The 14,852-nt window shown below is 42.2% G+C and overlaps 1 protein-coding gene across 1 annotated transcript in view; it reads left to right on the plus strand.

Annotated features, from left to right (window-relative positions):
- The first annotated feature begins 1,552 nt into the window (after nucleotides 1-1,552).
- LOC106564511 (microtubule-associated serine/threonine-protein kinase 1) overlaps nucleotides 1,553-14,852 on the plus strand; it is an 89,230-nt gene continuing 75,930 nt past the window's right edge. Inside the window, exon 1 of the mRNA XM_045691045.1 lies at nucleotides 1,553-2,809. Coding sequence (XP_045547001.1) covers nucleotides 2,771-2,809 — 39 coding nt within the window. The 5' untranslated portion in view covers nucleotides 1,553-2,770. The remainder of the gene's footprint in view (nucleotides 2,810-14,852) is intronic.

Raw genomic sequence — 14,852 nt, forward strand, 5'->3', positions numbered from 1 at the left:
TCGAATTGCTGCAAAGAAACCACTACTAAAGGACACAAATAAGAAGAAGAGACGTGCTTGGGCCAAGAAACACAATTGGCCAAGAAACACATTAAACCAGTGGAAGTCCAAATTTGAGATTTTTGGTTCAAATCGCCGTGTCTTTGTGAGAAGCGGTGTGGGTGAACGGATGATCTCCGCATGTGTATTTCCCACAGTAAAGCTTGGAGGAGGAGGTGTTATGGTGTGGGGGTGCTTTGCTGGGGACACTTTCAGTGATTTATTTAAAATTCAAGGCACACTTAACCAGCATGGCTACCACAACATTCTGCAGCGATACGCTATCCCATCTTAGTGGGACTATCATTTGTTTTTCAGCTGGACAATGACCCAACACACCTACAGGCTGTGTAAGGGCTATTTTACCAAGAAGGAGAGTGATGGAGTGCTGCATCAGATGACTGGACCTCCACAATCCCCCGACCTCAACCAAATTGAGATGGTTTGGGATGAGTCGGGCCTCAGAGTGAAGGGAAAGCAACCAACAAGTGCTCAGCATATGTGAGAACTCCTTCAAGACTGTTGGAAAAGCATTCCAGGTGAAGCTGGTTGAGAGAATGCCAAGAGTGTGCAAAAGCTGTCATCAAGGCAAAGGGTGGCTATTTGAAGAATCTCAAATATAAAATATATTTTGATTTGTTTGTTTAACACTTTTTTGGTGACTACATTATTCAATATGTGTTATTTCATAGTTTTGATGTATTCACTATTATTCTACAATGTAGAAAATAGTAAAAATAAAGTAAAACCTTTGAATGAGTAGGTGTTCTAAAACATTTGACCGGTAGTGTATGTATAGAGCTATGTCATCACGGAATGCTCTGCCACCAGAGGTTAATTAGGCAACAAATTTAGCTTGAAAAATCTAATAAAAAACATATTGTATCACAGAGCCTCTCCTCTTTCTAAAGATCTAATTAAACTGTACTGTATATGACTTGTTAGCGTATCCAATTACCAAATCAGGGCTAAAAACAGGTCAAAGCTGCCCACTTGGAGATAGATATAGCCTTGTTAATATCTAACAATCCTCATAACCCTTTAACCCTTTAACCTTAACAAATGGTGGGAGTTTGGTTGTGTAATGTTCCTCCTAAGGTGACAGACAGTGAATGTTCTGAAGGTAGACCTAAACTCTGTGAGACAGTAATATGTAATACTGCAGTGTCATGGGATGAAAGGGAAGTCTTATCTATGGTTCATAATTCATATTTTAAGCAACTGAAGGTTTGCTTTATTTTTCGTAGGACATTATGTTCAATTAACTTGACTGTTAACTATTTAACATTTCACATCATGATTTATATAGCTGCAGATGGCTCTGACTTCTTTCTTTCATATTAAGGTTTAATACAACAATGCCTGTCCCTTAAAGTGATACATACCTACATTACATATGGCTGGCTATAGGACCTACATTTCTCTCCACTATGGAGAATGGCGAGGAGATTCAAGGGAGGGAGGGGAAATCTGGTCGCTGAGGGGTTAACAAACCAAAAGTGATTCCGTTGTGTTTAGAAGGAGGTGGGAGGTAGGGAATGGAATGGCGAGAGATATATCACGATATATATTACAAACCACTTCGTCTTCAGGGTAAACATCATTATACAGTGGATATTAAAACTATAAGGGATGAGAGTGACACGTTCAGAAAATAATATGGCAGCACCTGCGCGCGGATGAGATGAGGAAACGGTATGTAGCTAATAGCCCTAATCTGTGGGATAACACAAGGATTATACACGAAAAAGCGAGCAAAACGCTTTTGTTTTAAGCAGTAAACTCTGGGGTAGTATTCAGCATGGATCAGAAATGAATGTATAAGGTTGCGTGTTTTGCTCCTTATGGGAATCCATAGAACATCGAACAGATGTCAAACGAGTGTACCGGATGGGGTTTGCGTGTTGGGAGGATTCGAAGATGCGTACACGTGTCGCTTGATCTGCGCGCTGAGGTTCAATCTGCATACATTTTACTGTAGCTATGATTGTAGCCTATATGGCGTGTTTCTCCATTGCATATGCTAGTAGTTTACAGTAGTCTACATTAGGCTATTATAACAACAAATGCGTTATAAAGGGGGCTTTTGGACACCAGATTAATTCAACACAGGACAGAAATCCCGAAGTGCTGAAGTGAATGGACAGCCACAGTGCAATGAAAACATCACCATAGGAATAAACACAAACATGGAAATAAACAACAGACATTCAATCAAATAATTGAAGAATTATAATCATATGAAAACCTGCATATTTAAATCCACTACTGAAGGTGCACTACTTTTAACCTAAAGTACTTTCCATAATTGATACGCTATTTCTGTCTATATATTTTAATTTAATGTGTGTTAGCCTACATTTTAAAAAGTAGGCCACAATTAAAATTCGACTAGGCTACTTCAGGCTCCTCTCTATAGTCCAATGTATTAAGGACATTAGGTCATGCTGGTACCTTCAGGAACTTGCTTCATTAGCACTTGCTAGAACAGTAGTTTAGGGTACAGGACCAGATGTTAGTCTGGCGGAATGGGTTTTTGGTTTGTGAGTTGAGCAGACTAGAGGCTTTGTCGCACCAGTGAAGAGGAGAGAGACGGGAGTGTTCTTGGCCAGTGCCACGCGGGAACTCCATGCCCTGTCCCGTTACCTGGAGACACCAGGTGACCACACCGGGCCACGAGACCAGGTGATACTACTCCAAAGCACGCGACTCGCATGTTCCCGCCAGTGCCATGGATGACTCTGGAATCATTCGACGTCGGAGGCTCCAGGTGAGAACTTTCTTGTTTCAAATATTTTCGGTAAAAAATTGGATCACGGAAAAAAAAGACATTAAAGCGAGAGTCCTTAAAAGAAACAAAAACAAAGCGACTCCCTGCTTTTGTTTTTGTAAAACGTTTAGGGATGGGCCTGGAGAAATGTAACTACTATCAAATTCAGAACGTTAGATCTATCGATGCAAAGACATCCGTGATGTCAACAATATAGTTTTAACTATGTTTTGAGGCTATACTGTGTTTACATTTATATTGTTTACAAAGGCTATACAGTGAGGCTATACAGTGAGGCTATACAGTGTTTACATTTATTTTGTTTACAAACATTGGAGTTAAACAAGCTTATATTTTGGGTTCTGATGGGGTAGGCCCACAACAGTTGAACTAAGCTCATGAGGCAAATTATATTCTTCAATAATCAATGGGTATTATTCATTTATCGTTCCAAAAGGGGATGTAGCAACTAAGCTTTAAACTAGTAAAATGATATATTTAAAGGTACATAATATTTTACAAACAAATGAAAATAAACTATGTTCTAAATTGGCTAGCCTTAGCCCCTATGCCTAATGCAGGAGACTAATGGAATATCAAGTTACAATTTGATGCATTAGCTCATGCTGTATGACAGAAGGCAGTAACTACTTTTTCCTAAGGGGATTATATTCACTTACTACAGGAAGCAAATCGTGTCTAGTTAATCTCCCCCTCCCCCTCCTAGGTCCTGGGCCCCCTCCCTGCTTGCACATTTTTTTTGGGGGGGGGGGGGGGGCAGAACCCTGCTCTATGGAACCCTTCTGTCTCTTGTGACCATCAGAGATAATTCCACCAAGGTTGACATGGGCCATAGTACTAAAAACCTGATTAAACACCATAAAGTGTTACAACGTTCTAGAAGACATTTTCTTAGAAGTTTGAGCAGAGATGCTGAATTCTAGGAACAGCGTATGAATGTTCCTGTTATTCCATGAGGACCTTATGGCCTTTTCTTGTAAAAAAACAATTATCATAATAATCAGAATCTCTTTCGGACAGCCATACACACAGAATGTATGCATTCAGACAAACAGTATATACACATACATACATATACACATACATACACACACACACACACACACACACACACACACACACACACACACACACACACACACACACACACACACACACACACACACACACACACACACACACACACACACACACACTCCTCCACACACAAGCCCTCTCTCTCTCTCTCTCTCTCTCTCTCTCTCTCTCTCTCTCTCTCTCTCTCACAAACAGGACGTAGACAGACATGCATTTGCAAGTCAAACCAGCACATATGATCATTAGCTCAATTCTCAATGGAGTGTGTGTGCGCATGCGCGTGCATGGATGTGTCTATTCGTGTGTGTGTGTGTGTGTGTGTGTGTGTGTGTGTGTGCTGAGTGGAAACCCGTTCCCATTCAAGACATCAATATCCACACACAGGCTAAATGCTAGTGGGAGATGTGAGGATATGGTCCTCCTCTACTCTTAAAGCCCATTACTAGGCACTAGTACACTAATATTAGGACTAATGGTAGGACTAATGGTAGGACTAATGTTAGGACTAATGGTAGGACTAATGATAGGACTGTTAGGGTTCGTTTCCTCGTTTCCTTATCAATCAGTTACTCATTGGTGAAATTAGCATTATGACAATATCTTTAATTAAATAATTCAAAAACCTTTATTAATGTAATTGCAGACAGAAGTTGGCAAACAGGAACATAGCACGAATGTTGCTGAGTAAGTTCTGCATCAAACAAAAGGTCTCAAGTTGTTTTATTAAACCGAAGTCCCGCCTTAGTGATGTCACTGACTGCATCATTACCTTTTTACTTCTGAGACCAAAACCCTGCATCCATAGCTATACAAACATAGAGTTTCAGTGTTTATCTAAAAGCTAGGCAATAAATGTCCCCTCCCCAAAGTTGATTTATTGTGGAATGTCTGAGTAGTCTCTTATCTCCCACACTCCCCTGCAGAGTTCTGTCTCAGTCACACATTATGAGAGAGAGAGAGAGAGAGAGAGAGAGAACAACTGTGGAACAATTCTAAAACTATATAATGAATATATATATTGTTCATCTGTAGTCTAGGACCCTATAAATGTAAGGAGGGAGGGGTCTTATAACCCCTCCCCTTCTATTAATATAACATAAGCATAATCAATTATTCTAATACATCAAACATAAGACTAGTGGTAGGACTAATGATCGGACTAATGGTAAGACTAATGGTAGGACTAATGGTAGGACTAATGGGAGGACTAATGGGAGGACTAATGGTAAGACTAATGGTAGGACTAATGATAGGACTAATGGGAGGACTAATGATAGGACTAATGGTAAGACTAATGTAGGCTAACAGCTTTTTGCCCAGAGGGAAGGACAACCAAGGGGCCGTCACACACACACATACATACACACATATAGGGCAGGGGCAGCTTCTGTTGGCTAGACCCCAGCCTCAGTAAAGTGGCTGGTAATTCCCCAGGCTGGCTCCACTTTCACTTGTCACTGCCAAAGGGTGTAGAGGGGGTGGGTGAAGCCAGAGAAGCAAGGGGTAGTCAGTGCCAGGGGACAAGGAGGGGGCAGAGGTCATGGACTCAAACCCAGACAGATAGTGTAATGTGTGTGTGTGTGTGTGTGTGTGTGTGTGTGTGAGTGTGTATTCTCAACTCTAATCCTCTCCCTAGGCCACTTCCATAAGCCAGTATAACACAGGCATCTCTGTGTCTTTGCTTGCTTGTTTGTGTGTGTGGGTAAGTAATCACTAGGAGCAACGAAGACTCCTGTCATGCTCCAGATTGACCCGTCGAACCACCCACGTGTGTGTTTGTGTGCGTGTGTGTGTGTGTGTGTATGTGTGTACAACATCACTGCATAGCCGGTGGTTCACAGTGACAGCATGTAATTTGGCTGCCCTGAATGCCTCTCTCAGGTTTATACACTAGTAGCTGTTCACAGGAAACACAGAAGGAGATCAGGCAGACACATGGTGTGTGTCAGTATAGATAACTAGATGTATATTGTATAAGTCAGTCATGTCAGTGGCAATATGTTCATGTCAAGATAGATCACTGTATAGATGACCATCTACATGTATATTGTAGTAAGTTATGCTAATGATATCATGTCAATGTCGACGACATTCGACAAGCTTGGCACACCTGTATTTGGGGAGTTTCTCCTATTCTTCTCTGCAGATCCTCTCAAGCTTTGTCAGGTTGGATGGGGAGCATTGCTGCACAGCTATTTTCAGGTCTCTCCATAGATGTTCAATCGGGTTCAAGTCCGGGTTCTGGCTGGGCCACTCAAGGACATTCAGAGACTTGTACCAAAGCCACTCCTGCATTGTCTTGGCTGTGTGCTTAGGATCTCTGTTCTGTTGGAAGGTGAACCTTCGCCCCAGTCTGAGGTCCTGAGCGCACTGGAGCAGGTTTTCATCAAGGATCTCTCTGTACTTTGCTCGGTTCATCTTTGCCTCGATCCTGACTAGTCTCCCAATCCCAGCCACTGAAAAACATCCCCACAGCATGATGCTGCCACCACCATGCTTCACCGTAGGGATGGTGCCAGGTTTCCTCCAGACGTGACGCTTGGCATTCAGGCCAAAGAGTTTAATCTTGGTTTCATCAGACCAGATAATCTTGTTTGTCATGGTCTGAGAGTCTTTAGGTGCCTTTTGGGAAACTCCAAATGGGCTGTCATGTACCGTTTTACTGAGGAGTGGCTTTTGTCTGGCCACTCTACCATAAAGGCCTGATTGGTGGAGTGCTGCAGAGATGGTTGTCCTTCTGGATGGTTCTCCCATCTCCACAGAGGAACTCTGGAGCTCTGACAGAGTGACCATCAGGTTCTTGGTCACCTCCCTGACCAAGGCCCTTCTACCCTGATTGCTCAGTTTTGCCAGGCGGCCAGCACTAGGAAGAGTCTTGGTGGTTTCAAACTTCTTCCATTTATGAATGAGGGAGGCCACTGTGTTCTTGGGAACCTTCAAGACTGCAGAAATGTTTTGGTACCCTTCCCCAGATCTGTGCCTTGACACAATCCTGTCTCGGAGCTCTACGGATAATTCCTTCGACCTCATGGCTTGTTTTTTGCTCTGACATGCACTGTCAGATGTGGGACCTTATATAGACAGGTGTGCGCCTTTCCAATCAATTGAATTTAGCACAAGTGGACTCCAATCAAGTTGTAGAAACATCTCAAGAATGATCAATGGAAACAGGATGCACCTGAGCTCAATTTCGAGTCTCATATCAAAGGGTCTGAATACTTATGTTTTTGTTTTAATACATTTTTAAAAATGTCTAAAAACCTGTTTTTGCTCTGTCATTATGGGGTATTTTGTGTAAATTGCTGAGGATTTTTAAAATGTTTTATCCATTTTAGATTAAGGCTGTAACGTAACAAAATGTGGAAAGTCAAGGGGTCTGAACACTTTCCGAAGGCACTGTAGATGACAGTTTAAATTTCACTATATTGTGTGTGTCTAGGGTTGCAAAGGGTCAGAAACTTTCCGGTGAATTTCAGACATTTTTCCGGAAATTTTACATGGGACGTTTGGGATAGGTGGGACATTAGCGTCCCACCTGGCCAACAGCCGGTGAAATTGCAGAGCGCAAAATTCAAATTAAATTACTATAAATATTAAACTTTCATGAAATCACAAGTGCAATACATCAAAATATAGCTTAACTTGTTGTTAATCCAGCCAAGGTGTCAGATTTCAAAAAGGCTTTACGGCGAAAGCAAACCATGCGATTATCTGAGGACAGCGTCCAGCACACAAATGCATAACAAATCATTTTCAACCAGGGAGTTGCGACACGAAAGTCAGAAATAGCGATATAATATATGCTTTACCTTTGAAGATCTTCTTCTGTTGGCACTCGATAAAGTCCTTTTTTATATCCATAAAAACTCAGTTTAGCTGGCGCGCTTCAGTCAATAATCCACTCGGTTTCCCTCTTTCAAAATGCATACAAATTGAATCCCAAACGTTACCAATAAACTTATCCAAACAAGTCAATCAACATTTATAATCAAGCCTTAGGTACCCTAATACGCAAATAAATAATCAAATTTAAGACGGAGAATCGTTATTGTCTTTACCAGAGATAAACAAAAAGAACGCGCTGTCTCACGGCCATGCGCTTGGAAACTACAGCCAAAATGGGAGCCACTTAGAAAAACTACACCTTCTCCCTCATTTTTCCATAAACCAAAGACTGTTGACATCTAGTGGAAGCCCTAGGAACTGCAATCGGGGACGATTTCGCCCTATTATAAAAGTGCCAGGCATTGAAATCAGTGGTATGCTAAACTTAAAAAAAAAATGTTTTATCGTTTGTCCTCGGGGTTTCAGTTCTGTTATACTCACAGACATTATTTTAACGGTTATAGAAACTTTAGAGTGTTTTCCTATCCAAATCTACCAATATATGCATATCCTAGCTTCTGGGCCTGAGTAGCAGGCAGTTTACTTTGGGCACACTTTTCATCCGGACATCAAAATACCGCCCCCTATCCCAAAGAAGTTATAAGCCCGGGAATTTGGAGATTTTTGCTTCAATTCATCAAAAAAGTTAGCTTATAACAGTGAACCTTTTTTGTGGGATACACATAAGGCAATTCTAGGTCTGGTGGCATATTTTGGTTAATCTATCCCCAATTCAATGGCATTGCAACCCTCTGCATGCACAATGCATTCTTTCATCACATGTACAGCTGATTCTCAAGATCTTGCACACTAATGAGATGCTATTGAGCCCACACTACTACACTGTCTGAGCCAAGGACTACATGCTTTCTGGTAAGTTTTGATTACAATACTGGGTGGGGTGAATATATTTTATATGACAAACATGATTTTTTTTGTTAACTAATAAATAGTAGCCTACAGCAAAGTGTGTTTAAATAATTTCTAACTTGTTAACAATTTCGGCTAGTTAGTTTTTGCTTCCATGTGGGTTTTCACTTGCTTGAGCCTGCTAACTGAGGAGTGTTAATTCACCTGTTTCCATACATGTTTCATTTTAAAACATGTATCTTACAAAGGAGTTCTTTAATCTAACTGCTTAACTATTTATCTGTACATGGAATTGTTTATTTTCTTTTACTATTTTTTTCTAATCTTTACAGGAAAATACCACGGGCACTATCTGATGTGTGGAGACATTTCACTGCAGCTAATATAGAAGGAAAAGCTGTTTACATTTGCAAATACTGTGCCAAATCATATGTGAAGAATTATCTGGACAAGTGCATAAAGTTCCTTCAGTGCTCACAACAAGCAACCTCTGACAAAAGTCCCTCTACTTCTATTCGAAGTGAAAATGATGAATCAGACATCTTATCGATAGCAACAGCTCATGGTCCTCCTGGAATCAGAAGTTTTTTTGTCTCAATGGAGGAACGTAGTCAGAGAAATGGTGATGAATGTCTTGCTCGAGCTGTGTATGCAACTGGTTCACCTCTGATGCTCACAGGCAATGTGTATTGGAAGAGATTTCTGAATGTTCTTCGCCCAGCATACACCCCTCCAACCAGACATGCTTTATCTACTAATTTTCCGGATGCTGAGTTCAAGTGAAGATCAAGCAAATCATAGAGAAAGCAGACTGTATTGCAATCATATCTGATCGGTGGTCGAATGTTCGTGGGCAAGGAATAATTAACTACATCATCTCCCCCCCTCAACCAGTATTCTACAAAAGCAGCTACACAAGGGACAACAGATAAACCAGTCTCTACATTGCAGATGGGCTGAAGGCAGTCATCAATGACCTTGGACCACAGAAGGTATTTGCACTGGTGACAGACAATGCTCCGAACACGAAGGCTGCTTGGTCTAAAGTGGAGGAGTCCTACCCTCACATCACACCCATTGGCTGTGCTGCTCATGCATTGAATCTGCCCCTCAAGGACATCATGGCACTGAAAACAATGGATACACTACAAGAGAGCCAAGGAAATGGTTAGGTATGTGAAGGGTCATCAAGTTATATCAGCAATCTACCTCACCAAGCAAAGTGAGAGGAATAAGAGCACCACACTGAAGCTGCCCAGCAACACCCATTGGGATGGTGTTGTCATCATGTTTGACAGTCTCTTGGAGGGGAAGGAGTCTCTCCAAGAAATGGCCATATCACAGTCTGACGATATGGACAGCCCCATCAAGAGGATCCTCCTGGATGATGTATTTTGTGAGAGAGTGGTAAGCAGCCTGAAATTCCTGAAACCTATAGCAGTAGCCATTGCACAGATTGAGGGAGACAATGCCATCCTGTCTGATGTTCAGACTTTGCTTGCAGATGTAAGAGAAGAAATCTGTACTGTCCTGCCACTTCACTATTGCTGCATGCAGAGGAAACTGCAGTTCTGAAATACATCAAAAAGCGTGAAGACTTCTGCCTGAAGCCCAAACACGCCGCAGCGTACATGTTGAACCCCAAGTATGCTGGTAAGAGCATCTTGTCTGGTGCAGAGATCAACAAGGCCTATGGTGTCATCATTACCGTGTCTCGCCACCTTGGCCTAGATGAGGGCAAGGTCCTTGGCAGTCTGGCGAAGTACACTTCCAAGCAATGGCTTTGGGATGGAGATGCAATATGGCAGTCGTACCAACATATCTCATCAGCCACCTGGTGGAAGGGACTTTGTGGATCTGAGGCTCTTTCCCCTGTTGCCTCCATCATCCTCCAAATCCCACCAACCTCAGCCGCCTCAGAGCGCAACTGGTCCTTGTTTGGAAACACACACACCAAAGCATGCAACAGGCTGACCAATACAAGGGTTGAAAAATTGGTGGCCATCCGGGCAAATTTGAGGCTTTTTGAGCCTGACAACGAGTCATCCTCCACAAGGTTGGAAAGTAACAGTGAAGATGAGGCCTTAGAGTCTGATGTTCAAGAGGTGGACATTAAGGAGGTCCAGGGAGAAGACATGGAAGCCTGAGAGGAAGACAACCAAAGCTTTAGTTTCTAGACTATCGTTTTAGAGATGTATGTTGAAAACATTTTTGGGAGATGCGATGGATCATTGGGGATCATTCAATATTCCCTTTCTTTTGTTGTTCAGTGAAATCATCCATGTGAAGAGTCAACTCATTTTACCTTATCATAACTAGACATAATTGCAGATGATTAAATCCTTCCAATAGAAATAAAAAAAACTATTTAGTTACGAATTGAACTTTAATTAAAGGTTTATGTTTCTGTCTCCATATGATATGGTAAATATATCCAATGCAAAAAACATCTACATTTAAATGGTATTAATATTAATTTGCATATATTTCCGTTAATTCCCATATATTCCCGTTAATTTCACCTCTGAATATTCCCAAAAATGTGCAACCCGATGTGTGTTAATCAGTCAGTCAGTCATATTACGGTAATGACAATATGATCATGTCAATATAGGTTACAGTGTTTGCTTTAGGACTGATTGACTCAGTAGCAGCAGCAGCAGTCACTCTTCTCACTACATCAGTCTTCATTATGTTAAACTGTATGTACTGTAGTTACAATCTAGAGTGGGATGATAGGTGGTCCAAAACTCTGTTCTGGGCAAGCTGCCAACTTTCAATTTCCTTAACAGGAAGGGATAAGAATTGGGTAATTTGAGAGGAGAGAGGACGCAGCCAGTATACTACTGTCAGTCACTGATAAAAAAAAGGATAAACTTGTAAGGCATAGGCTATCCAATACAAAAATTGATTGTTGAAGTTAAAAACCCTTAATTCATTTGTAATTTCACCATCGGGAATGTTGAAAGGAAACAAAATGGCTACCGTGCCTGGCTCTTGTCACTGAATATTTTATCTGCTGTTTTGTCTTCTTATAGGATTCCTTTAGGTGTTAGTAGCCTAAGATTATCATCAGACAGCTAAAGTTGTTCTGCAGGGGAGAAGAAAGTGCTAGCATAGTGATATTCTATTATATCAGGTAATGCTAATTTATTGGTTCTTGACAGTGTCAGAGAGACTTGTGCTACATGAATTCACGCCCACATTCAGTCTGCGACCCAAATGGCACCCTATTTGCTATATGGTACACTACGAGCCCTGGTCAAATGTGGTGCACATTGTAGGGAATAGGGTGCCATTTGAAACGCAGTCATAGTCTAATCTTTTCCACTAAAGGTCATTAAATATACGTGTACAAGTGAGCTGTTAGAATATTAAGCTGAGGAACAGGGATGACATTCACAAAATCAAGCAACTGTAACTTGCTACATTTATTTGAGTGTTGGCATATTACTACTGAAAAAGGTTTGTTTTTTGTCAAACTCTCAAATGACAAATGGCACCCAATTCCTTATATAGCATACTTCTTTTGACCAGGGCCCATAGTGTAATCTATTCTGCCAGAAAATAACTGTTAGTTTCAGAGCCCCAGCGTACCAACTACAGAGAAACGTTATGATTATGTCCACATTTATTTCAAAGTGTTGGCAGTTGGCATTTTACTGAAAAGAGGTTATTTCTTTTCAAACACACCTCTGTCTCTCTGTCTCTCTCTCTGTGGGTAATTATGAGCTAAAGAAATGTTACGGAATTAAATGCTGTACGAGTTGCGATACTTTTTGTGAATGTCTTAGCTGAGAAGTGAATCTGTTTTGGATGGTGTGTTTCATCTTATGAAAGAACAGAGCGAATGAGGGGGGAACTCACAGAAAGGACTCGCACTTAACCACTAATGACAAATAATAGCATGGAGGTCCACATGCATAGTTGAGTGAGAGAGCCTGAGAGGGGTGTGGGGAGATGTTTGTGTTTGTGTGTACACTACAGTGTGTGTCTGTATGTGTGTACACTACAGTGTGTATGTCTGTATGTGTGTACACTAAAGTGTCTGTGCGTGTGTGTGCGTGTGTGTATTTGTGTACACTACAGGGTGTGCTTGTGCGTGTCTGTATGTGTGTACACTACAGTGTTTGTGGGGGTGTGTGTGTTCATTGATTAACATGTGGAAAGGCTGAAATGCAGAGACACAGGTCTGTCATTGTGATGGGGTTCTTATCCACTATCAGGAAATCAGGAAATGGCTCCTCACAGTTAGGCATTCCCATGATGACTCACTGAATTCATGCAAAGTTGCTCCAGTTTCAACAGTTTAACCCATGAAATATCCAGTTAATGTACTGTACTACCAATACATGTAGTTATGTTCTTCTATTTGCTAATACATTTAGTTCTACAGTAGTTGATGTTATTTTGCCCATGTTTATTAGACATGACTGAATATATACTGCTCAAAAAAATAAAGGGAACACTTAAACAACACATCCTAGATCTGTATGAAATAAATCATCTTATTAAATACTTTTTTCTTTACATAGTTGAATGTGCTGACAACAAAATCACACAAAAATAATCAATGGAAATCCAATTTATCAACCCATGGAGGTCTGGATTTGGAGTCACACTCAAAATTAAAGTAGAAAACCACACTACAGGCTGATCCAACTTTGATGTAATGTCCTAAAAACAAGTCAAAATGAGGCTCAGTAGTGTGTGTGGCCTCCACGTGCCTGTATGACCTCCTTACAACGCCTGGGCATGCTCCTGATGAGGTGGCGGATGGTCTCCTGAGGGATCTCCTCCCAGACCTGGACTAAAGCATCCGCCAACTCCTGGACAGTCTGTGGTGCAACGTGGCGTTGGTGGATGGAGCGAGACATGATGTCCCAGATGTGCTCAATTGGATTCAGATCTGGGGAACGGGCGGGCCAGTCCATAGCATCAATGCCTTCCTCTTGCAGGAACTGCTGACACACTCCAGCCACATGAGGTCTAGCATTGTCTTGCATTAGGAGGAACCCAGGGCCAACCGCACCAGCGTATGGTCTCACAGGGGGTCTAAGGATCTCATCTCGGTACCTAATGGCAGTCAGGCTACCTCTGGCGAGCACATGGAGGGCTGTGCGGCCCCCCAAAGAAATGCCACCCCACACCATGACTGACCCACCGCCAAACCGGTCATGCTGGAGGATGTTGCAGGCAGCAGAACGTTCTCCACGGCGTCTCCAGACTCTGTCACGTCTGTCACGTGCTTAGTGTGAACCTGCTTTCATCTGTGAAGAGCACAGGGCGCCAGTGGCGAATTTGCCAATCTTGGTGTTCTCTGGCAAATGCCAAACGTCCTGCACGGTGTTGGGCTTTAAGCACAACCCCCACCTGTGGACGTCGGGCCCTCATACCACCCTCATGGAGTCTGTTTCTGACCATTTGAGCAGAAACATGCACATTTGTGGCCTGCTGGAGGTCATTTTGCAGGGCTCTGGAAGTGCTTCTCCTGCTCCTCCTTGCACAAAGGCGGAGGTAGCGGTCCTGCTGCTGGGTTGTTGCCCTTCTACGGCCTCCTCCACATCTTCTGATGTACTGGCCTGTCTCCTGGTAGCGCCTCCATGCTCTGGACACTACGCTGACAGACACAGCAAACCTTCTTGCCACAGCTCGCATTGTTGTGCCATCCTGGATGAGCTGCACTACCTGAGCCACTTGTGTGGGTTGTAGACTCCGTCTCATGCTACCACTAGAGTGAAAGCACCGCCAGCATTCAAAAGTGACCAAAACATCAGCCAGGAAGCATAGGAACTGAGAAGTGGTCTGTGGTCCCCACCTGCAGAACCACTCCTTTATTGGGGGTGTCTTGCTAATTGCCTATAATTTACACCTGTTGTCTATTCCATTTGCACAACAGCATGTGAAATTTATTGTCAATCAGTGTTGCTTCCTAAGTGGACAGTTTGATTTCACAGAAGTGTGATTGACTTGGAGTTACATTGTGTTGTTTAAGTGTTCCCTTTATTTTTTTGAGCAGTGTATTACTAGGGTCTAGTGGTCTGTGTTCTGTATTGTCCATTCTAACGTTTGTCCAGGGGGCTTGTATGACCTGTATGACAGCACACACAATCAGGATAATGCCAAAAGGTGTGTCCCAAATGTCACCCTTTCCCTATAAAGTGCACTACTTTTGACCAGAACCCGATGG

Source organism: Salmo salar, chromosome ssa12 (genome assembly GCF_905237065.1).
Source record: "Salmo salar chromosome ssa12, Ssal_v3.1, whole genome shotgun sequence".
Taxonomy (NCBI): domain Eukaryota; kingdom Metazoa; phylum Chordata; class Actinopteri; order Salmoniformes; family Salmonidae; genus Salmo; species Salmo salar.